A 26927-nucleotide genomic window follows, 5' to 3' on the forward strand; every position below is an offset into this window, starting at 1 on the left:
GACCCAACATTAAACATTTCAAATTATTTTTAAAAATATAGAAATCAATCGACATTCAAGCTATTTTAACAATATATACAGAAACCCCAAAAGATGAAGGTATCATCTAAATCTTGTTGTTAGTTTTCAATAAAAGAGTGATATGTGTTTTTACATTCACGTAGCTACTTGAAGCAAGTTCTTTATTGACGATAAAACTTCATAGATATTTCACCTCTACATTTCCCATAAAGCAGAAAATGCTTATAGGATTACATCGATATATATATGATCATAGGTAAACAATATTCAACAGAACTATTACGTTAGGCTGCATACTATTAAAGATTAAATAATGATCCTTGTGATCACATTTTAGTATACTAAAAATATTTAACATATTTTTAATATTTAGTACATGCAACTTGAACAGACTTCTGAAGTGCACGTTTGCTTAAATCCCTTTAGTAATGTCTAAGATAATAAAGCGTATTTAATACAGAGCAGTGGATTCATTAATTACATGGGTGAAATTTATGTCATTCAACATTGCACTTTAAAAAGTAACCCCTTTTTCTTACGCATAACAACACAAACAAGCAAATTAAGATAAAAAATGCTAACTAGCAAGGAATGTCAAAGTACGTCACAGACAACGCACGGGCGTGCCTCCGTGGGATTATTGGGACGCGTCCCCCTAGAAATTTTGCAGGAGCAGATTCTTCCTCCCAGAAAATTGTACAGTAGATATTCTTACCCAAATAAGTTCGTTGTAATTATTGAAAAATATTTGTTTCTGATGTTAATTTTTAAGTAAATCATTCAAGATGTTTACGTACACAAAATCCTAAGGCAACACAGGCAAATAAAAACTGAAGAACTTGAAATGCTTTATTCACTTCATTGTATTACACCAGGTATTCTAAATTCGTTAAAGTAAAAACGTGCATGTATGGTTATATTTTTAATAAACCGAAAATAATGTAAAAGACTAATAATTATTTGTGATGATATATTCGTAGACTTTGTTGTATATCACGCAATTTTCACCTGATATCATCAAAAAGATAGCGACGTTTTCCACTAGGTAATAAGGAACTTCTCCAATTATGTGCTGTCTGACTTCGTGAGTGATAGAAAATTCATCTGTTTCTATTTCGTCCTCAAATTAATATTTACTCTTATTTATTTGATACAAGGATAAGCTATAAGCCTTGCAATATTACCAGAACTGAAACATATATCGTCTGGGTACTCCGTGATCAACCTTAACTACACTAAACTGGGAAAAATCTTATTTAATTTGTTGTCTTCACCTCGTCACCATCTTCATTCAGGTTTTATTGTCAGAATGTACGCTTGAGTATGTCTGATAAGTGAACTGTATGAGTCTCTGGTCATGTCTCTGGTCGGACTTCGTCACTTCCACTAAAAGCATTTTCATTGTGAAAATGAAGGACCAGTGAATCACAGAATACCTACTAAAAATTGAAATTCAATAATATATGCCGAACATATACCAAGTTGCTCCGTTTTAACTGGAAAACCTATAGAAAATACAGTATTTGTGCTGCCCAAGTTGAGTCCATCTAGTCCCAGAGGAGAGCAGATGTTGGACAGCAGTGAAAATCCGTATTATGTTACTGGCTACAACCGACGAGAAGAGACGTTTCTTCAAAATTCGAATGTGCAAAGATAATTGTTGACGAATGAGCAAACATCCAGGATAGGTCCTGGAATAGGTCCGTTTTTACATAAAGTTTCTGTTACGGTGAACTGCAATAGAGTAATTCATTGCGAGTTTGTTCACACCATTTGTGCCTTTATTCAGAAAAGGTCATTCCTATTATTATTTTGGTTCGGTCACACCGAATATTATTCAGAAAAGATGAAATGGGATTTATAGTGTATTATCCAAAAATGTCTTGTATTTTAAATTAAAAATTCTCCCTGTTGAAATAGATAATTTCAAAATGATCCTAAGCTGTAAGAACGCATCAAAATGTAATCGAGATGACAACGAACTTGATGCCACACCTCGGTGTAGTCGAGAGTTTGCTCTTTTGGATTACTATGTGTTCCGGTTCATGTAAGATTTCTTAAAATAACTATGACTAGCAGAATAGCAGTAACTGCCGCCGCAATATGTGCTAGGATCAACATTTTTAAAATGATTTCGTGGCTGTCCACAACATCTGGATAAAAATCATTAAATGTATATGAGAGTGTTCATGTATGATACAGATTAGTAAAATACACATATAAGGGTGTTATCAATATATATAGATTATATTTGTTCTAATATAGAATGGCAAAGTGTATCCACATATGTTAGATTACATTTTTTATTTACAATTTAAAAGCTAGTAAGGCGATTTTGTGTCTTGTTTTCTAAACTCAATATCGATTTGTCCCGCAAGAGTATGCCAGTTTAGTATGTGTACTTACTTACACACATTAAATAGTCATATGCTAGTATGAACTGTATTGTGTCTGTCTGGAAGCACTACATATTTTATCGTAACTTCAATACAATTAACAATTCAAACTTTACGTCATTACTTGCATGCAATCTTTCCCGGTTGAGAATATTCCGTGGACCATTGTTTTTAGTGAGTCGAGTATCTTCAAGTGCAATTCGTTTAGCTTGATATCGTGAAACAACTATAACTTCTTTCGCCTCTTCCTCTGTTTCTTGATGTAATACCCTCTGACATGGTCCTAATGATTTACCTCCTTGTCAGCCAATGCTATAACTTGTTTCTCTTACTCATTTCGTAATATTTAAAATTGTCCAATAGTCTTTCACTCTTTCTGGAACCATCTCACTTGGTCTTCTTTTGAACAAGCATATTTTCTTATTCTTTTTCAAGCAATTATATATATATATATATATATATATATATATATATATATATATATATATACATATATATATATATATATATATATATATATATATATATATATATATATATCTGCCTGTTTTGCGTAAAGTGAGTGCTTATGTCCCATATGATGCAATACACGGTAAAAAACATTTTGTGAATTATTTTTGCAACTAATTAGCGAATTCCTCACACAATAAAATTCATTTCTGATCAGAAATAAACAGCTATTTATTTTAATATTTTTTATTCGTTAGTATGTAAAAACTTTGTAAATGATAGTAACTTTAATATTACACGATATATTATTTGAATGTATTTTATTATTATGCTTCGTCTGAATGCGAACAACAGGTGAATTACCGTGGGAAGATACTTTTGGTAAGTAAGGTTATTACGCCATTATTTTTTTCAATTACGAGGTATAAATTTACTAAAGAATTTAATATTTCTAACCATTCACACGTAGATAGTATACTTTTATTTTTTAAAAAAATAATTAATAATGAACTGTGTACTAATTTATTTTTTTCTTATAAAATCAAATTCCTTATATAATTCACAAATGTGGCAAATTGTATCGAGGTTCTATGATGAGTGTTCTGCTATTTAAACTTCCTATATCACACTTAGTAAAGATTTAATAATTGTCTATGTTATTCTTCTTAGAAACTATTTTATCTTTTTCTAATAATATGAAAATTAGTTTGGTCGATTTTTAGATAAGAAAAATAAGTATCAAGTTTGTGAATTGAAATCAATTTGTATCTTTAACTATTGGAGCAAGGTTTATTTTCAGTGAGCTTAATTCAAATATACAGAATGACATCTAATTGATTTTTAGCCTATATATTTACCTTTCGAACGTACTATCAAGTATATTTTACTGATGAAATTGACAGATTAGATTCGCATATCATACTTTATACTCATAATTCAATGTCCATATACTTTGATACACATAATAAACACTTCTCAATTTGAACGTCAAACTTATTTAGGACGGTAGCATTTGCTATTGACTTGCTGCAGTGGATACTTGCAATGACAAGTATGATATTGTATTATGACCAAGAAATCAGTTTTTACAAGATAAGATTTTGATAAACCGTGAATAGTGCAAAATGAATGAATATAGAAGAGAAAAATGATGGTTTTCACACTGGAATATGTCTATTGAAATATTGTGAGTAGTAGAATTCAACATCATATGGGGTCATTATGACTTTTCTTACGTTTTCTTATTCATTTTTCTGACAATGCAATGTAATAATAAGACCTAGATGCAAAAAAAGTTAACTAATAGCTTGTTTTAGAAAAATATGCTTAAGATATGCTTTAAGTTGTGAAGTGTTAAAGTTTTCTGTTATATACGATAAGAGGACGGCGCTATAAATTTACAGTAATGTATTACACGAAAATGTATTTGCACCAAACTGTTCTAATAAAGAGGTTTATTTTTACTGTAGGTCCTGTTGATCTTCCTGAGGAATGGACGCCTCCAAGTAAGTATGCATATTTGTGCTGTTTCACGTGACGAGCATATAGTTCCAATGAAGATAGTATTAAAAAAGAACTTATAGTGAACGATATAATATTAATATTACAATTTGTTTATCTTGTTCTTATGCTTCGTCTCGTCTTACACGAAGTGATAAATTTCACATTTTAATACAGTTACTTAATAGTTTCTTGTCCGTTTCAGTTGTGGGAACAGTTTTGTAAAGCACTTTCAGTCTAACACAACATTTAATTCAAATAAAAATGAACAGTTTCTTTACCAATACGTTTAACAAAATATATTCTTAATGTTTCCTGTAACTATAATATCTTGTCCACAGGCCGAAATTGTGGTATTTGATAGATGTTAGGCAACTTTAGAGATTACATATATTTACTTAGTATTGCTAAAGCAAATTACGCTACATTTGAGTATTGAAATATTTAAAATTCATTGATAAGCTTTGGTTACTAATACGCATTGCATAACTTGGTTTACATAATTTAGGTTAAATAAATATATTTCAGTAAATAAGGAATTATTCCTTCTTCTTAACTGAGTATGCAAGTACGTGAACGTGGTATCAAACTAAGAAGTACATTTCGCCAACAGAAAAAAATCAGTATAATGAGGATCTGTTTAAGTGTAGTGGTATAACTACCAAATGTGAAACGAAATAATTATAGTGAAAATATTAGATTAAACATTCAGGAAGAACTAGCAGAAACGTATTATGTATTACAAATATAATTTTTTACATATATTACAAATATAATTTTTTGTGTTTCATATGCACAAATTAGTTGCTTACGTGTAGTATATAAGCGTGGATTTGAGTATTAGCTCCGAACTTTACTCACCATTGGATTACAGCCCAATGTTTTTCATGTAAATAATAGGAATGTTGCTTGATTTTAGCATATCTGATTACATTTTCGTATTTTATTTTAAGAGTGTCAAGTAAAAAGATGATAATTTCTAGCCAAGATTACTTATTGTAACGAGTATACCGCCTTGCTTTCTTAAAACAACTATTGTGTAGAAGGAGTCGGAATTTATAATACATCCAGATCTATAAAAACATGGACGTTCTTTCTAAAAATTACGTTCTCAAGAATTGAACCTGAAAAAATAATAGATAACACATGACGCTGATCTCCATACCGTAGATTTTCTAAAATTAAAACTAATATTACACCAGGAGGAACAAAGAATTCTACAAAATGTTGGTGCATGATTTTCATATTAAGCGCCCAAGAAGAAAAATAAAACTCACTGAATCATTGTTGTCCCTGCTCGTGTGCAGCACTGATTTTACATTTCACAATAGGAAATAGTAATTCAATGATTGATGAGTCTTATTGACTGCATTGAAATTTCCAACGGATGATTTTCGAAGTCGAAACTAATCCTAGAATTTATCCTGGTGACTGGGTAGCTACAATTACAAACTATTAACTTTTAGATGCTATCAACTCATCAGGGACAGAAGTACTGGAAGCAAGTAAACAGAACAAATCATAAGACAAACCTGTACGAAATTTATTGAAACAGAAATGGTCCTGATATGGTGAGCAACAACTAATGATGCAGAAGCTTCATCCAATCTTACAACTCTGCCAAGATCGCGATGCGAGAAGGAACCATCAATCGCTGACTCTCACTGTTACTTGACGTAGATATGTTCAACAGTGATCTTCAACAGTGTAGATATTGTTGGGTATAAAAGGATATATGAGTTTTTCTTTAACTATTATTGTTTAGGTAATCATATTGTACATGCATTTCAATATTATATATTGTAAATTAATTGATTTCCACTACAACCAGTTTCAGGAAAGATACTAAAGTTTATGTTTGAAGTATTAAACACTTAAAGTTGAAAAAATAAAAAGGACTGCATGGTGTTATTAGTATTTAGGATAGTGTCGCAAAATAATCAAATTATCTTTTTCTTCTCATCCTTAGAGGGACCACTTGGGATGTCAGCATGGAGACGACAACCTAGTAAGTGCACTTAATATGCATTATTTTCAAACCTCTTAACACTAATAGTAAACATTTTTGATCGAGATTCATTGTGTGAAAATGAAATAAATTATCAAAGACTTGTAAATAAAAGTGAATAAATTTCTTATATGAAAATTAAGTTCAAATTTTACGATAGTTAAAGGAAATTACTCTAGTGCTTTTTATACTTCCATATCCGCAAGAAGAAAACTATTTTAGTTTTCATCAGATATGATAGTAGTAGTAGGAAGAAGTTTCGAAACTATTTTAAACCAATTACATCGTAGAGTACCTTCCGTATTAGCAAGAGTAACTTTAAAACTACATTGATTTTATTTATTTAAAAATTCTACGAATATATTTTTTCTTTAGAACAGGCATTAAATGCATGTGACTAATGATTTTTCTATCAATATTAAATCGGCTTCGTACAGAAATTAATGAAGATAATTCAAACTAGAATTACTATAATACATTAGAACCGATTATTATAACACACATTTTTGATGCCTTTGCTGTTCAGTCATCCCGGACTCTTCGCTACAAGAATGCATTATTTAATTATAAATATCTGTTTTTAACAGTGTTATTTACACATCTTACACATGCAATATGCTAATATATAGTATAGTATAAATGTCTGCTCCTAACAGTGTTGTTCACACATCTTACACATGCAATATGCTAATACTTAGTATGCTTATAAATAGTAAAACATGAAAATTTAATCCTGGTAATAAGTTTTGTGAATCGTGTGTGAAGGAAATATGTTTCCTCCTTTTATGAAGGCCATTTTGTTTCTTTTGTAAATTATCAATAATTTATTTTCGATATAAACACAATATACGATATTTCTCCATTAATTATACTATTGGCGAAAATCTGTTAAATCAATGTATGAAGAATTTCATAAATCAACTTAAAATTCTTAAGATAGAAAGTAAACGTATTGTTACGAATTCAAACATTGTTGATGTCATTTAAGTACCACGGATGTAGCCGATTATAGAAACTTCATGCACCAACTCGCTGTTAAATTCTTCATAGTTGGAAAATGTTAAATTCTGAATTGACGATTGCATAAACACAGTCGTACAGTGGTATATATTTCCAACGGCTTACTATGAATATATTTAAATGAGAATATCGTGAAGCTAGACACACAAAAAAGAAAGTTGTTTTTGTGATTCTTGGTCATTTTCTAGTTATTTAAGTCTTCCTGTGAGTACATGTAACATTTATGGAAATCCAGGACGTTTTAGAGACGATATTCGCGATATAAATGCTGCGCTCCCTCATGGAAATAATCTTCTCATTACATTCACAAAACATGAATAAACACATAATAGCGAATGTTAGAAACAGTATGTTTAATCTTTTAAAATTAACTTCAATCGCACAATTAAATTACATGAACAGAGGTAAAATCGAAACTAGTAAATCAAGTAAAAACACGTTCAAAAAATTATGTATGTTTATGGTGATATAACGCATTAACGTATAATGGAAATGCATTAAATACCTGAAGTATCAAACACAAAGTTCAAAAATGAGAATGCCGTTGTTTATATAAAGCTAAACCTAATTCAACATTCACGAAAGCATGATATAAGAAAAAAGGAGTCAATTAAGTAACGCTTTATTTCTTTAATATTTGTCTAATTCAAGGATCATTAGCCAATTGTTTCTCATTCATTGTACCTAATAGCTCTATAGTTGCACAGTTGTTATATTTATCAAACCTTTTATCTTAATAACTGCCTTCAATGTCAATTAATTACCTTGCTACCTCTCAACAACAATCATTAAAAGCTTAATATTAAACAGTATTCTGGTTTCATTAGTTGCTGAGAGCAATATATTTCATTAGTTTAACAACAATTACCTCACAACAATTATCATTCTGTGAAAGAAATCCATCAAATGACAGAATGATAATTATTTTACTTGCAAGAATTTTCAATACCATATTTAGTTATGTCGTAGAAACTGGATTTATTAAAATGGTAGAAGCTAATTTTTACAAATTACTTGTTGTAGAACCTATGCTGTATTAAAATATACATAAAGATATACCAAATGATGTTACTTTGCTAACAAAGTCAGTAGGTATGGGCTTACACACCAACGTAATTCGTAGCATTGTTTCCCCATTTCCCAAATCAATCAATTTCTATTTCTATAAACGTAATAAACAATATTATCTTATCATAAAAAATCTTGTTATGGATCAAATAAATAAGCTCTCTACAGATTTTTTGGAAAATAAATTCCACTTAATTCAAATTGTCCTTATGTATTTTTTTCTTATTTTTGGAATACAATTAAAGAATAATAAATAGAATGTAAGTAAATTATTTTACAGTAATGCTAAGGATTAGTGTTCTCTTCGGGTTATATTAGTAAGAGAATAATAAATAATGTATTATGGAATACGTGCATGCGGAACCAGGGAACAAACATATCAACATAGAAATCAACAAGCAATAATTTGAATATTACCGGCAAAAAAAGCAACATCTATAACTGAAAAGTTCTTAAAAATTACTACCTTAAACACTTCTATTGATATTGTAAGCAAAATGGTTCAGATAACTAATAATCAATATTAATAGAAATGAGACAAAATGTATCATGTACAATAGGAAGTGACATTTCAGATGGAACAAACGAATTAAAAGAGATAATATGGAGAATTATGACAAGCAATTCATTCGAAGAGCACATGAAACCATACCCATATATATTCCAAGAACACAAACCATGGATTGGCGTTTCTATAATTCAAATGGATAGTAAAGTAGTAAGCTCAGCATCCCACAGTACAAACGCATTCAAAACCAGGAATACTAGGGGAGGAAGAAGTCGATTAGTGGTAGACCGCAATAATAATTTGAAAATGAAACATTATCAGTCTAAACATAGCAAGAAAAAATGGAAATTAAAATTAAAGAAGAAAACATACGATTTATTATTAGATGAATATACAATTATTAACTAGCGTACAGAAAATTGAGTCACTACAGTTGGATGCAATAAATAAGAAGATGGGGCAACGTATGAACGTTAAAGCGTAGTAAACACCAGAGGCATAGCAGAAAGCTAACTATGATATCAAGGAATGCAAGTGTTGTCTAACAAGGAAGTTTATGGAATTGTAACTAGCGGATTGAATGTAAGTTTGCATACTTGTAGAATAATGAAAAGCTATTTTTTTATTTCGGCTATGGTGTGGGTTTAAGGGTATAAACCACGCTTATAATGTTACGGGTGGTCTCCGAGTATGGACAGAAAACATTCATTTAGTGTAAAAGTAAACATAATACCAGGAGGGTTTTTAGGACAGCTGAATTAGAATTTGAGGTGAAAATTACAAAATTCAAAATAGCGGTTCTAATATGTTACTTACAATTACAAAGGGTCTTCTAGTTTTAAATGTTATGCAGTTAACCAAGAACAATCACAGTTCGGAGGGGTTACTACGAGAAGGTTAGAGACCGAGTACAGAGAGTTTAAAACCCCTTTCTCAACTTATTTTAACGAGATTCTTGATTAAACTAACTCTTCTCTCCTCTCAGTTTGTCAGACTTTCATGTATCTTTACTTTTTCTTATTATGAATATAAATCGAAAAATTTATGTTTTAAAAATAAAATGTGTGATGGATAAATGTTTACACCACAAACACTTTATTACGGCAAAAAATGTGCACAAATCGCAAAATGATGCACAATCTTTGAAACAAAATATCAACCCAAGTTCTTCAAGGACAGGTGTCTGTCTTTCAAATGACCGCTTGTCGGGAATCAGAGTTTAATTATGAATAAATTGTTTTATTAGAATTATACCTACTTTCCCAATTTAGCGAGTATTGTGTTCCTGAAATCTAAGACGGGGCACACATATACTATAAATCACTATAAGTAAGCCTATCGGATATAGATAGATAACGGAACCCACTTGAAATGAGTACCTTAAATGATGAGAGTGATGAGAGGTAAAGGGCCTCACTTTAATCAAGAATCCCGGTCAAATAAGTAGAGAAATTGGGTGTCAAATCGCTCTGCAATATTCTCTCAGTAACTCCTGCCAACTGTGATTGTTCTTCACTAACTGCAGAACATTTAAAGCGGAATACCTTTTGTAATTGTAATAACCATATTAAATTTTGTAATTTTGAAGTCAAATTCTAAATCAACTGTCCTAAACTGAATCACTGAAGTTATCCATCTTGTACATTAAATGATTGGTTTCTGTCTATGCTCGAATGCCACCCCTCATTTTTAAAAGGTGGTTTATACCCTTACACTTGCACCACTACCAGAATCAAAAAATACGTATCGATAGTTTCCGATGCCTTACAAGTATGCAAAATTTTCATTGAAATTGGATAGTTACACTTTTGTAAGTTTCTTTTTAAGTATACATGCAAACGATAGCGCACGAAGATAAAATAGAAAAAAGTTGTGAAACTATTGAAAATTTACCAAAAATCGTAAAAAGAAAAGAATAACTTAATTTGGTAAGATATTGAGTGAAATTACAGGAGAACAGGAAGCATTAGTGAAATTTATACTGCAAAAGCACAAGGAAATAAGATTAAGACTGATTGAACTCTGCAGAAAAAATAAGCTAATAGTAGCAAATAATTTGTATACATAATATAAGCACGTGCCTAATACTTGGAGAATGCTAGGATACATACACATATAGCAACCTTACTATACAAGGAGAAGTTCAAAAATTAAGTTAAGAACTCTGAAAGACAGTTAGGAGTGAATGTGGATAGTAACCACAACTTACTCTTGATGAAGAGTAAGTTGAAATTTAAGAAGTTAGTAATAAGAAGAAATATATATATATATATTTAAGGAACTTACCGGAGAAGGACAATAGCACGAGAACAAACTAAGGAAGGAATTAGCAGTGATTCATCATTTTTAAAGACTAAACGGCTTCTATTCCATACGGACATTGAGAAACAGAAAAAAAATATCATGGAAAGAAGTGATACTTTAACTTTCATTGACTAGAGAAAATTTGAAGAATATCAGCAACAATGAGACTAAAATGCAGTTAATTATAAGCTATGAGATCATTTGAAACTGATGACTTGTAAACGAGCAGTGGATAAGGCAACAATATAAAAGGTGAAGGTGAACTTCAAGCCATGGGGACCAAAGACCAATGCACCAAATGACAAAGACGAAAGATCCACACCTGAAGCAGAAGATAAAATAAAACACGGGAATTTATTTAGAAAAGCACGTGATTTCATACTTCCAGACCAGGAAGACAGTTGCAATATCAAATATAGTAGATAGTGATAAATGCTCAAACCAAAATGTTTGCATATACTTGCATCAAAAATCGAGAAAAATATATTTTATAAATCAATAATGCAAGATAGATAGAGTAGTAGCAGAAGATCGGTTTGGATTCTGAAAGATATAAGGAAGAAATGGAACAACACTTCGATTAAGATAGTTTCTAGAAGAAAAGAATCAAGCACGAAGTGCAACTTACCTAGCATTTGTGGAATTAAAGAATGCGTGATTATGTATAATGGAACAAATTGTTCAAAATCTGAATGAGGTAGGAATCAACTATAAAGAGCAAAAAAAAAATGACCTGTATCAAAGGAAGAAACAATTATGAGGAAGAAGATGAAGAAGAAGCAATAAGTCAGAAAGGATGTAGATAAGGATGACCTATTTTGTTTGATCTATTTCTTTAAGATTAAAGAAAGCAATGGCAATCATAACATTCAAATAAATGTTTATGGGTAGAAAGTACACACACTTCACTTTCTTGATAATATAAAAATGTTGGCAGACAATGAGCAGAAAATAATTGCGGCAGTTCTAAATACTATGTAACAGTTAATTAGTACCAATGTAACATGACGATTGTACAATTTACGAGGTGTGTTAGAAGACAAGCAAATAAATTAAAATATAAATTGGAGATCACTTGGTTGAAGGAGTGGAGGAATTCTGTTACTTAGGAAGAAAAACAAAGAACCACGGAAACGGTCATACAAGATCAAGATCAAGAACAGCTTAGGACAAGAATACATTTCATCAAAAGAAGAAATTTCTAACAGAAAGCATCGACATATGATTGAATAGAGGGTTGTAGTAAATCTGTTGGTTTAGAAGAATGATAAAAAGTAGATGGATAGACAAGTTATCAAGTGAGATAGTATTTGAAATTGTTGAAAAAATGGTACATTTAACTCATCGAGCGAATATACTAGAGTTAACACTTCTGATGACTATAGGATCATTTTTGACCCATCAGTATTTTAATGTTTTTTTAAAAATACAAACATAGTATTATTACTAGATTTCCAATTAATTTAAAGCTTTATGTTAATGATGACCATATTTGTCGTTACTAGTGGATATAGAAGGCAAAAAGAGGGGGTGCAGCCGGAACTTAGGTCCTTCTTCTTGCTTTCTAGTTAGTCCAAAAAATATATCAAGTTTTCAAAAACTTTGCTCGGATATTGTTACAGAGAAAAGCATGCAATTTATTTACATTTTTTGACTGCACGTGTGACACTGGACTAAAATGTTTGATATTTACTATGACAGACAATGTTACCAGAACACGAAGAGAAATTTCCCTGTTCGTGGACATGAAATTTTCCAATATGATTTATTGTTTCCCGCAAATAATTCATGCTCAAAAACACAACTAGGTACGCATATGTACATGTATATATGCTTAAGTTGTACCATGCGTTTAAGTTGGCACATATTTTGAAGAAAATTATCTCGTATCCTTTGCAATTGCAACTAAATATTCCGCATTGCCACCAGTGGTATAATTTTTTCGTTTAGTGGGAATTTGTTTGCAATCTTGCAGCTCTGCTGGCATGTTGGTCATGCTAAGGTAATGAACAAAGAGAGTTAACAAAGAGAAATGATCATGAACATTGAGAAAATGGCAGCAAAGCGGACGTTGTGAGGCAGACAACACAAATAAAATATCCTTCACATAGACAGCGCACACCACATGATTCAATACGCAGACAAAATACGTGGTTTACAAATAAAGAGTGCATGAATATAGCAATGCTTCTGAATGGTACGTATGAAAAAAGAGGTATAACTATGCTGATTACCGAAAAAAACAAGAAGAAATAAAAAACATAAAATAAAAACATTTATGGGTCAAAAATTACCCAATCTTCGCTGGGTGAGTGTTAAATGGTATTTTGAAACGAGAAGACAGAATGAATGGACACACTATGAGAAACTCTTTAGTAGCTCTAGCTTAATTGCAAAAAGGAAAAATATTGAGAGGAACGATGTGATTGCAACGTAAAGATTATGTAATATGTAAGGAATATAAACTACAAAAAATGAAAATCCTCTCCTGGGTAGGAAAGAACAACTATGCCAAACGAATTGAGAGATTGAGACCTGAGATGATTTTGATAACCAAGAACTTAGCGAACTCTTCTCTTCACTGCTTATCTTTACATTCAATTCTATTTATTTTAATTGTTTCATCTTGTTATGCTCTTTTCACTGTTACATACCGATTTGACACAACCATTATTTCTTTTTCGTTGGGTGATTTGTTTCACCCTTGCAAAGTTTACTGTTCTTTGCCTTCATTTTTGCGTCTTTTCCACTTTTTGTCATGTTCGAATCCGGATTCTGAATATCACATCATCCAGTTATTTGAATAATACTGCATCGAATACAAAACAATAGCGTAACGTTAGATGCTAATACCATGTTACAAGTATTTATTATAACATTATGATACTAATGTTCTGAACTTTTATTAATGAATTGCCATTATACAGGAACACAACGTCCTTACCTTCTTGGTAAGTAAATTACCCAATCCCTTATCACTTTACTAAGTAAATATCTCCGGTATTATCTGTTTCGTAAGTAAATGAAGCAAATAAATTAAAGTAATTTACTTTTTACCTACTGTGACTGTCTTGGATTATTTTATAAAAGAACATTTTATTTAAAAATTAATCATATAGCACAAACAGATCTTTAATAATACTTAATATAGTCTTATTTTAGGTATAAATATATATATTATTTTTTAAAAAAAGTAAACGTGAGACTTAGATTAAAATAATACGAGTAATTCAATTTCAATCTAACTTCATTATTATTTTCAGGTCTGAAATTTTTGTGCTTCAGACTATTACATTCACTGTAATGTCGTTACCCATTACAAAAACGTAATTTAGATACAACAAATAAGAAGAAGGTTATTTAACCCTTTATTTGGCAGTGTTGCTCACAAGCAAAATCGCAGTCTATTGCTATATCCGCACAAATTACAACTTTAGTGATCATTTAATTGGCATTATTCCTTTTATACAATATTTATATACATTATTTGCAGGTCGCTTCTGTAGATATTTCTAATCTTCGTCAACAGGGGACACTCAAATGTAGTATTGCATAAGCTTTATCTACTACTTTCCGTGAAAGTTGTTTATTTGTGGTTTGTTGTTCTGTAGGAAAATATTTCAACGAAAATGAAAATAGTCTTACTATATGATCATAATAGGGCAATGTTGCTCAATTGCAACACATAAAACCTATTTTATGGCAATGTTGCTTTGAAACAAACATTCTGCATTAGGTAACCAAAATACAAAAATATTTTAAACATAACGAAAGTTTGATCAGTAAGACAAGGTTCAGCAAAGAAACAAACTAAATGTGTGAATGGTAATGCTTCCAAAGCTTGCCAATTAAAGGGTTAAGCAAATATTTTTTTTACTGAAAGTGCGTAAGAGGTAGTATAAATATTAAGCCAAATTTGTATCTTGAAAATGAAATTGCTATATAAAATTCAATACTAATTCTACAGTAATTTTGTATGAGTAGAATAACAACTATAAAAGAAACATAAACAATTAGCATCAGTATTATCTGTTACAGAATTATTTGCTTTATTCGAACTACAATACAGTACATATATTTTATGTCTTTTATCAATATAGAAAAAGTATATTTTTTCTTATTTCTTTAAGATATTATATCACTGAGTAAATGACTATGGTACATTTTATACGTTTATCATGTTCAAAGTTTGCTACAATATATGATTCAATATCAAAATGTGTAATCGGGATACAGTAAAATTTACAATGTAACTTGATATAATAATGGGGTAATAATAGCTATTCTTAAAAAAAATATAATGTGTACTATGTAAGTTCCTGCGATACAAATCTAGAGTGTGTTCTTATTAAATTAGTATTACATTCTTTAGATATATTTGTCTGTGCCATTTATATTCCACCGGATTCAAATTTAAAAATTTACGAAGAGTTTTGTCAATTTATCGAGAGTAACTGTCCACCAGGAAGCACAATTCTCTGCATCGGAGATTTTAATATTACAGAAATTACAAATTCTTGTTTTGATCTTATGTTCCCAACAACCAAGTGTAAAGATGTGTATAACTTTATGTCCTTATACAATTTATCATCATTCAACGACATACAAAACACAAATGGCCGCACATTAGACCTAGTACTTTCTAATATCAAAGATGTAGTTGTTTCTAAAGAGTATCCACTTGTTCGAGAGGATAGACATCACCCAGCAATCCTAGTGTCTTTAACTCTTAATCATATTACTAAATTAAAGCAAGTTCCTAAGGTAACTGATTTCAACTTTAAAAGGGCTGATTACACAAAACTATATATAGAACTGTCAAACATATCTTGGGATTGTCTTTCTCAAAATGATGATGTTAATTGTACTGTTTCAAAATTCTACGAAATGATTTATAACGTATTCAGCCGATACGTCCCTGCTAAAAAGCACGTCAATGCCAGTTATCCGTGCTGATTTACCTATGATATAATCAAAAAAATCAAACGGAAATCTTACCATCGTAAAAAGTGGAAAGAGGGACTAAATAATATTGCATACCATCGAGAAGAGTTCCTAGAACTACGAAAAGAAATTAAATCAGAAATTTCGAGAGCGTACAAGGCATTTATTTCACATTCTGAATTTACTGTAGAAAAAGACCCAAGGCAATTCTGGTATTTTATTAAAAGTAAAACCAAGCATCTTTCGTCAGATTCTCTAACATATAATGGTAACGAGTTAAAACATAACAAAGAAATTTCTCAGGCATTCGCGCATTATTTTCAGTCAGTATATAGTAGTGTACCCGCTAAATACGACACGGATTATCTAATAACAAATAATTCGGAATGTAGTATGTTAGACACCTTTCATATAAAGGAAATAGAATTAGAAGAAATTGAGCAGGCTATTAAAGCGCTGAAACCCAAAACATCTTGTAGTATAGATGACATTCCACCGTATGCGGTGAAGGGCTGTTTCGATATATTCGAGCATCCACTCCACATTATCTTTAATATGTCTATTAAAACCAATATATTTCCGAATAAATGGAAAGAAGGTCTCATTTGCCCTATTCCTAAATCTGGAAAAAGGAATTAGATAGAGAACTTCAGACTCGTAACCATCCTATCTACCTTTGCAAAAGTTCTTGAACCCATATTATACAACTGAATTTTAAACCATGTAAAGGCTGTCATATCTGAACATCAACACGGATTTTTAAGGAATATATCCACAACAGCCAATCTAGCAATAATAACGAATTACATAGCAAGAGAGTTAGACAAAGGCGGTCAAGTGGATGTCATTTATACGGATTTCAGTAAGGCTTTTGGCAGAGTTGACCATGACGTGCTACTACAGAAATTGGTATCTTTCAATTTTTCTAAACGAGCAATAAAGTACTTCGCTTCCTACTTGTGCAATCGAGAGCATGCTTTCTCTTACAAGGACTATATTACCACGAAATTTACCACATTATCAGGTGTTCCTCAAGGATCCCATATAGATCTGCTATTATTTCTTCTTGTAATTAATGATATTTCAACCTATGTTAAAAACTCTCACTTTCTAATGTTTGCCGATGATCTCAAATTATATTCTAAAATAAGCACAATAGATGACTGCACACAACTCGAGCAGAATGTACAGGGTGTTGCGCAATGGTGAGAAAAAAAAACAAACTTTCATTGAATATGTCTAAATGCAAGTCTTTATCGTTCTCGAGGAAACAAAATCCCATCAATCATCCGTATATAATTAATGACATATCTATGTGTAAACCAAATTCAGTTAAAGATTTAGGAGTAATTTTTGATTCAAAATTGACCTTCTCTCATCACATCGATAACAATCTCTAACGCTGCATTCAGAAACCTCGGTTTTATCTATAGAATGGGTAAAGAGTTTAGAAACGAGTCAACATTCATTAAACTTTATAATTTGTACGCAAGGTCCCGATTAGAATATGCGTGCGTTATTTGGACACCGAATGTAAATAAATACTTACAAGCAATAGAAAACATACAATTTGTATTTCTAAAAGTGCTTACGTACAAGAAAACAGCTTTCTATCCCAAACTGATTCCCTACGTGGACTTAGTAAGGAGTTTGAATTTCCTAACGTTGACGAATCGACGAAAGATGACTGATTTACTATTTTTATATAAAGTATTAAATAATAAAATTGACTATCCAAACCTACTCACGAAAATATATCTGAGCGTTCCAACAGGCAGAACAAGACCAGGGAATACTGGTATATTTTTCTGTGAAAGGACACGAACAAATATTCTCAGTAAATCTCCTACAATGTGGAGAATGTGTGACTCCTACAATGAATTAAGTCATAAAACTGATGTATTAAATATATTCAGTATGTCAGAATATGTATTTAGAAACAGGATTATTACCGAGTACCTGACACTCGAAGTGAATTGATTAATTGTACGAGTAAAAATATATATCTATATGTATGTATTATACGACTCTATAATTAGGCATTAAGCCTGTTGTGTTGTTTTCTAAATAAATAAATAAATATAAAATTATAAAATTTCAAGAAAATATTGGGTTTAACATAGGACAGATAAAATCGTAATTTGTCGTACGAAAAGGTCAGTATGATTAACAAAGCATAATTAAAATATTATAGGCATATAATGTCAGCGTTTTCATTTAGTTCAAGTGAGGAAGAACTACTCAGAAACGTTATTGCTTCTGCGTACACAAGAATTTGATTTAGTGGCCTGAAATATGTTAAATATAATGAAGTACTATATTTTCATTTGAAAACGGAATTTACTTTGCGTGGATTAGAATGAAGATTTCGCTTACGGACATCTTATACTCATCTTGTTCAAAATTGAGTTTTCTACTTAGAGCTAAAATTAACCATGCATGTTCAAGATGATAATTTTACAAGTCAAACGTAATTTGCCTACCTACGATTAATGATTAAATACAGTAAAGTACTTAGATGTTACTGGGATCAGAAATATTTGAGCATAGTTAATAACTGAATTATGCATGCGTACAGCGATGTTAATCAGAAACAGTTGTCTCTCAGTGGCATAAAATAAATTCTGAATGAGCAGCAGAAACGTTTCTACATATACAATAATTATGTCATTGTATTTAGAATCAGAAGTGTCTAGACGTGGATAATTAACCCATTAAGGCCCATAATCCCCATTTGGGGATCGGTGATTAAATATTTTTTTCTTTAATTCTCTTAACTTTATATCGTGTTTTGTTTGTTCCGGTCTGTAGTTAAATATTACAGTTAACGTATGCAACCAATATTTGGCATTATTATATACAAAATAATAACTTACGTTCTAATAAATTAAAACAAGCTCAAATTTTCGTTTCTGAAAATACACAATAAATTTATTTTATCAATAAGTTTACAATGAATGTAGATTTGGGTTTTAGTTTCACACTACGGTACATACAGTGCTTCTACATTGCACTAAACTTAATATAATTGCTCAACAATACTTACGATCTGAAATATATATGCAATTACATTGATCCCCATTTGGGGATCATGGGCCGTAGCGTGTTTTTTTTATCCTATTTGTAAAATTTAGGAAAGAGCAGTATTTCCTTGAATTTTACTGTGAGTTTCCACCACTGTTTTGAAGATACGGTAGATTGACAGACAATTGCATCACAGATGGCAGCACCAGATAATAAGTTGTGTTGTAGGTGGCAGTACTTCCCAGATTTGTTTCATTTAGAGGGATAGACAGTGATTGTAAGCTAATGTTTGAAGTATGGACGTTATTTTCGTGCTTTTGTTTGTGTTTTCGTCTAATGTACGCCAAATCAGTTATCAGAATAGACTAGTGTGTTTTAATTGTGATCAATTTCCTTGTTAGCATTTTTAGAAAATGATTCGAAAGTATTTGACACTCAAAGAAGTAGAAGACTTGCTTCTTGACCCTGGTTCCTTCGAAAATGAAGATTTAGAGGACCATTCTCCAATTGACATTTACGAATTACCTCCTGATAATGTAGACTCACTTTCTGATATTGAGGAGGGTGACGATGAAGAATTAGTTGATACAGCTCCGCGCGATGTACGTGGTTTTGTTGAGATTGATACCTCGGGCGGCACTCAGTTTAGTAGTGACGAAACTGAAAGTGTTTCAAACGGTCCAGAAGTTCCTCGCAAGAAGCAAAAAACAAGTTCGTATAAAAGTCGCTGGTTGAAGAAGGATGGTGAATATTCTTCTTTGCCTAAACAGACCAATACTTGGAATACTAATCGTGAGAAACTCATATCTTGTGTACAAGAGAAAACTATCGTGGAAGTGTTTGATATTTTTTAGCAATGAAGTCTTGGAGTATATTGTTCAAGAAAGCGTAAAGTACGCATTTCAGAGTAATGACCACGTTTTTTCTGTGTCATCTGACTGTGTTCCTAAATTTTTTTTAGATATTCTTATTTCTAGTGGATATTACGTTCTCCCCCAACAACGGTTATATTGGTGTAAAGATGATGATATGAATGTAGGTATTGTTAGAAAGTGCATGAGCAGGAACCTGTTTATGGACATTAAAAGTACATTCATTTTAATGACAACGAAGATCTCGCTGCTGTTCCACCTATTAGTCCAGCAACAAAACTATATGTCATAATTTTACCTATCTTGTATTTTTCCAGTAGCTGCATATTTTATTGTTTAGCTACGTTTACATGAATGTATTTTTACATACAGGTTTCTTTACAATTGCAGAGCTCACTGAGAAAAATGTATGTGTATTGTTTTCAACAAAAATATCTTTAGTAACAGAAAAATTTACCCGCATTGTTTTCAACAAACATATCTATGCTAACAAAATATATTCACGGCATGTCCCATGATCCCCATTTGGGGATCGTACATAAATTGCAAGTTTCAAATAATAAAAAGGTTTGAAAAAATCTTATTCCTTTCTTTTCTCACTAAAAACACTGAAACACGTCTACCAGATGAGTTTTATTTAAAAACAAAATTTGGGCCTTAATGGGTTAACATTAGAAAAACCTATTTTATTATACGTAATGTGGTGATCGGAAAGTTAATTTAAGTAAAAAACGAAAAATCACCGGAAGAAAGATAATAGGACAGGAAATGATATCAATACAATCAAGTTGGAATTGGTCATTAATTAAAATAATTCTTTTGGCTATTAGTGTAAGGTTCAAAACTAATAATAATGTATATATTTGCCAAGATATCTGTTGTTTCACGTAATATATTCAATTAACTACAACACTTATCAGCAATTGAAATCATATATATGTATTGTGATTTTTCCTACCGTACTATTTCAAATATTAGAATACATTAATATAAAAAATAACAGTTTCCTTCACATTTCAGAGCCTAACGAGTATTTTGGAAAATGGGAGCCAAGTAAGTTTGAAATTAATCACATTATTGTAGACAGAAGAAAAAACGTTCCATTTTTAGGTCAATATATTTCCAACTTTCGATGTGAAAAATAAAAATCATTTTATCTTCAAGATATAAGAAAAAAACCCGGTTAAGTTGTATACGCTGAAATTGAAATATGCTTGTAGGTAAAGCAACAATAGTATTATTTTGAAATTTGTATACAAATACTGGTTCGATATTATCACTTTAAGACGTGATATTTTTTAATTCCTTATGATAACAGTATTCTCTGCCTTACTTTTATAAATGTTTTCACAATTGCGACTGTGATTTACTAAAGGTACTCGACCTACTTCTGTTGATCCTTTTTTATGTTAACGTCTCACAAATCTGTACCAATGTTAAAAAAAGGGGGGGTAAAGAAAATGTTGCGATTAAGAAATTAAAATAGAACATAACAATATTGTGAATGAAAACACAAGAATACTCTATTTGCTCAGCACAAATCCCATTCCGAGCGAGTTTGGATTAACTCAAAGAGATATTAGCCTAGTAGATGTTACCTACCACAGATCTCTATTTAAGAGAAAATTCTAAGTGGTACAATACAAATATGAGAAAAGGCACTTTATCCTAAAAAAATCCTACAAAAGGATTTTCAATGGTTTTCTGTAACGACAAATGTGCTGAATAACATTAGAAGCGTAACAAAATTTGACCAACGGGAAAGCCTAATTTTCAAGATGATGCCCAAACTGTTTGTTAACTCTTTTACAAACTTAGGGTTTTATTGAAGTGCCTATTTTATCGTCTCTATTTATCCTAGGATTAAGGTTCCTACATCATTCTCTTCAAACGTGAACACGCTTTCGAGCGGTGATATCCAAATGTTTACATGACCTACGTGGAAAGGGAAATTGAGGGTAATTTGTGAAACTTCCCTCTAGAAAATCCCTTTTTAACAGTTTTGTGCCTTCTTAAGCGACCCCGGCTAAAAATACACGACCTAAATGTTCCTAGAGAAATACAATGGGATATTGGCTATGTACATGCCAAATTACATTGTGAAAGCTTTAGTATTTACGACGCAATAAAATATTTACCAATATCCTACTCTGTGAATACAAGTAAGCAAATATATAAGTAGACATTGAATAGGACAGAACACAAAAGTTTCTAACACAGTAGTATTAATGCGGGTATTATCATTCGTAACCCATTATGTTTAGAATACTGCAGACTTTCCAATGGCATTATCCCCATGTGTGCATGATGTACGTGGAAAGGGAAATTGTAGGTAATTCAGGAAAATTACCCCTAACAATTCCCTTTTCAAAGGTTTTACGCCGTTTGAAGCGGTCCCAGATAAGAGTACAATGCCTTAATGTTTCTACAAATATACTATGTGGTATATGCTATGTGTGTGCTGAGTTTCATTCCGATATCTCATTATTTTACTATGTTATTTTTATTATTTTACTGTGTTCATTGGCATAATATGGCAATCCAATAATGTTTTAATTTGTTCCTTTGAACCTTCAATACGAATGCTAACGTTGCAACCCTAGAAATCTCTTCTATTGGCCATGGAGACTTAAGTTATAGTTTAGACATTGTAGTTCGTTTGAAGGGAGCTGAAGGACAAAGCAAGTTCAGAAAGAAGAGATAAGCAGTTAATTTCAGCAGAAGAAAGAATACACTCAAAATGCAGATAGCGCCACATCAACATGAAAGAGATTAAAAGTAAGCAATAAAAAAGAATGAACCACCAAAGAAAAGAGCCAGAATAACGTCTTCACGATATTGTGACCATGAGGGAAAATACATCACAAAATCTTACTTCAGCATTCTTGGAGATGATGAAGAATCACGGAAAAGGGCTATCATCGAAACAGCATCTTGTCTTATCAAAAGTGATCTTAGGTCTAGCGCTTCGTCTCTTACAGATTAGTATCGAAGTAAAACATTTTTTAAGCTAGAATCTACCCTTTCTTTTGTACCTGATTCTCTCTAAAGATTGTTAAATGGCACTTTTTTAGGTAAAATATTAAGTATGATGACCGTGAAATCAATCCAGAGAGCTTTCGTGGACATCTCTTTTTAGACAGATGTCTCAACTTCCTAATTGTCTAGATCTAGACAAAAACATCACACAATTTGTGTGACTAATGAATGGAGCAGAAACACTATTTTCATCACTGATATTGAAACAGCTTACAATCGAAAGTGCCATAAAGTCGGATACGTTGATCGAAATAAAGAAAATTATTGACACAAGAAAGACAGAGCTTGACCACTGGTCAGAGGCAAGTTTGCTTTGGACAAATTGTTAGACAACGCTGCAGGTGCCCGGTCACTCATCAAAGCACATTGCACAGGGTCTTGAATTACGCCCTGTAAGCGGTGTCAGACTGTCTGCCAAATTTGCTGCTGTTCTACACTGTAACTACCTAAAATGTGCACATTCCTATGTGCAAGAAATGAGTCAGTTGCAGAACAAAATCCTGACGTTTATACCGCATTATCCAAGGGATTCCACGTGATTCGCAGCAGTAAACGGTTCTGGGAAGGCCTTAGTCCAGATCTGATAATTGATCATATATTAATGAGATCCTTAAATAGCAGTGGTGGGTTAAGCACGGAAATGACATGACTGAAGAAACGCGTAATTTATGGACAATGTCCACACCAATCCTATCTCAATATTACAATGCCATGCAGGAATTCACGGTCTTGAGTACACAACCAGTCATCAGCATTGAGGAACAACATTGCGAAGAATTGAAAGAGAACACTGAGACTTGGAGAAGATCAAAGAGAAACTATAACCTGTACGCCATTCTCACAAGACCATACTTTGAGAATTTTTGTTATGGGTGTAATTCCCAAAGAGGATGCCAATGCGCGTAATTCAGAAATGTTCTGGGTAATTATTATATGAAATATAGTTAGAAAACCAATTTTGATGTATCATTTAAAAGAAAAGACCGAGCAAAAATCCTTACCGACGAGTCCAGTATTAAAATTGACAAAGACTGAACCATTGATCCTGCTTTTCTTTACCAACGATTTTTGGTTATCTCAAAAACTGGAGAACTTACTCTTGAGCATGTATTGAGCTATGAGCTCAGTCCATTTGCAGCAGCCATGTTTGACGCCAAATAAACCTTTCGTAAAAGTGACAAAGCTCGACTGCCTCATATGAATGAGGTGTATACGATTAAGCAATCGAAATGAGCTGTCATGGATTCAGTTACAACAACTGAAAATTATGTGTTAGATTGTAGTTCACTTTTTCATCGGCTGCCTTGGGAAAAGAGCAAAAGTTATGATGGCATTGCGCCTTCAAATGGAGAATTTACCATAAGTCATTATGGTAAAGCAACGGTCATTTTTGATGGTTACGAAGCTGGTAATTCCATCAAGGATCGCTTTCATTTTTTCGGTACACATAATCGAAAAAATGAAATGAAATCTTTGAGTTTTAAGTCCCACAGTTATGCCGATTAGGCTAAAGTAGACGGTGATTATGAAAAATGAATGAAATGGTGTAATGAAGGAAGTGGGAGGGAACAGGACAACCCCGAGGAAACCCACTCACACGGTGTTTGTTCACCACAACGTTCACTTGGCAGGGGCTATAATCGAACCCGGGACCTCAAACTCCAGAGGGGAACGCTCTACTACTGAGCCACCGCGGCCCCTACACTTAATCGACGACGCCAAATCACCCATTTCACTATCACCTTCAATGTAGCAACAGAGTTTGTAGGAAAAAAATATGATTTTTTATCACATCTATCAGGGGGCGAACTTTACTCATGGTGGGAGAAAAACTGCAGAAAAGGCGCTGCAGTGTTATGAATGAATCAGGAGATGCAGACGTAGACATCATCAAAGAATCTGTTAAGTCATCAGAGCAACATCCAACGATATTGATTGGGGAGGATACAAATTAACTCAACCTTCTTCTTTATTATCCTCAGTTTCATAATAAAGGCCTATATTTTCATTCATTTATCGCAAGCTCAGACTTCATAAGACATGTAACATCAATGAAATGAAACGTGTTCTAGGTGGTAATGTATACTCGCAACTGTTGAACATTCATGATTACACAGAATGTGATTCAAAATCGCACGTATTTGGAGTAGGCAAGAAGTCAGGTTTCGAAAAATTCATAAGCAGTGATAATCGATTCAGAACTGTGGAAATGTCTTCCTGCTGCCGCATCAAACAAAATTTGCCATAGCATCGTCAGCAGTAAAGGTAATGGTTGTCTTGTTTATGCGCAGAAGTACTGATTTCCTTACTTATTTGCGCTACCAACTCTTGAGTAAAAAAAAAAAAAAAAAAAAAAACTTTTTCCATGTCATTCATCACTCCAGAGTTCTTTCCTCCTTCTGATTTCTCAACAAAATACCACGGCTTTAGAGTGTATTCCCAAATGATTGTTTGAATCGGAAAAAAACGATGTGATTGCGGTTGACTGGGCTGGAAAATTATTGCACAATCAGTATGTACCCGTTATGATTCATATTTCTAATGCAAAAGAAAATATTCTTCATATACTCCACTGTAATTGTACAAATGCCTTCCTAACAAAACAGTGCAGCGCACGAGATATGGACTAGCATGGACATCTATTTGTGGACCTTGCCAAACAGAAAACTGAAAATATTTTCAATGAATCTGTTTCGGATGAAGAAGGTAACAATGAATACTCATAAATACGTTAATGTTTAACTAAACTTTTACTAATTTTGTGTAAACTAAGGACAAAGAAACTATTCGTTACCATTTAGATGTGGCAAATGTATTTTAAGACTAAAAAATACATCAAAAACAGATTAGAATGAAAAATGAGGAACCAAAATATTTTGAATGAAATTGTATGGGAAGAATTTTTTTACAATAATTGTTTGTAAATACTTTAGTGTTAAAGAAACATTCTATTATTTTTTTGGTAAAATAACAATAAAGGAAGCACTGTTTAGTATTTCGGTGTAGCAAATGTATGGTAAGTCCATTAAATTATATGAGTAGACACTAGAATCTACGATAAAAAAAACTGTAGAATGTGCTATTTATTTCCTACTTATAGGTTCAGTTACGTGTATTCACAGAGTAGGATATTCGTAAATATTTAGTTTTCTCGTAGAATTGAAAACTTCAGAATTTAATTTTCCTTTCATATAGCGTATTCCTCTAGAAACATTACAGTAGTGTACTCTTATCCGAGGCCGCTTCAGAAGACATAAAACGTTTGAAAAGTAAAGTTTAAGTTTTTTTTTGAAATATTCACATTTTGTCTTTCCACATGCGTCATGGACGCATGGGGATGATACCATAGGAAAGCTTACATTATTCTAAACATAATGAGGTACGAATGATAATACCCGGATAAATAATACTGTGTTAGAAACTTTTATGTTCTGTCCTATTTATTGTCTACTTATATATCGGGTTAGTAATATTCCCAGAGTAGGATATTGGTAAATATTTTACTCCGTTGTAACTACTAAAGATTCACAATGTAATTCAGCACTACATAGCGCATATTACTTCTATAGTAACATTTGGGTTGTTTATTCTTTCCGGCTCCGCTTCGGAAGGCGCAAAACAATTCAAAAGAGACTTTCTAGAGGGAAATTCCTCGATTTATCTTCAATTTCCCTTTCCACATAGGCCATGCACACATTTGGATTTCACCGCTCGCAACCTTGTTCACTTTTGAAGACAATGATGTAGGAACCATAATCTTAGGATAAATAATG

At 32.1% G+C, this 26927-nt stretch overlaps 1 protein-coding gene across 1 annotated transcript in view; it reads left to right on the top strand.

The window, feature by feature from the left end:
* Positions 1 to 26927, top strand: part of LOC145683627 (uncharacterized) — a 497638-nt gene that overhangs the window by 47628 nt on the left and 423083 nt on the right. The window contains exons 13-17 of the mRNA XM_081754963.1: positions 3222 to 3248; positions 4337 to 4372; positions 6337 to 6375; positions 14203 to 14226; positions 21136 to 21168. Coding sequence (XP_081611089.1) covers positions 3222 to 3248; positions 4337 to 4372; positions 6337 to 6375; positions 14203 to 14226; positions 21136 to 21168 — 159 coding nt within the window. The remainder of the gene's footprint in view (positions 1 to 3221; positions 3249 to 4336; positions 4373 to 6336; positions 6376 to 14202; positions 14227 to 21135; positions 21169 to 26927) is intronic.

Source organism: Thermobia domestica, chromosome 4 (genome assembly GCF_964235325.1).
Source record: "Thermobia domestica chromosome 4, izTheDome1.hap1.1, whole genome shotgun sequence".
Lineage (NCBI taxonomy): Eukaryota > Metazoa > Arthropoda > Insecta > Zygentoma > Lepismatidae > Thermobia > Thermobia domestica.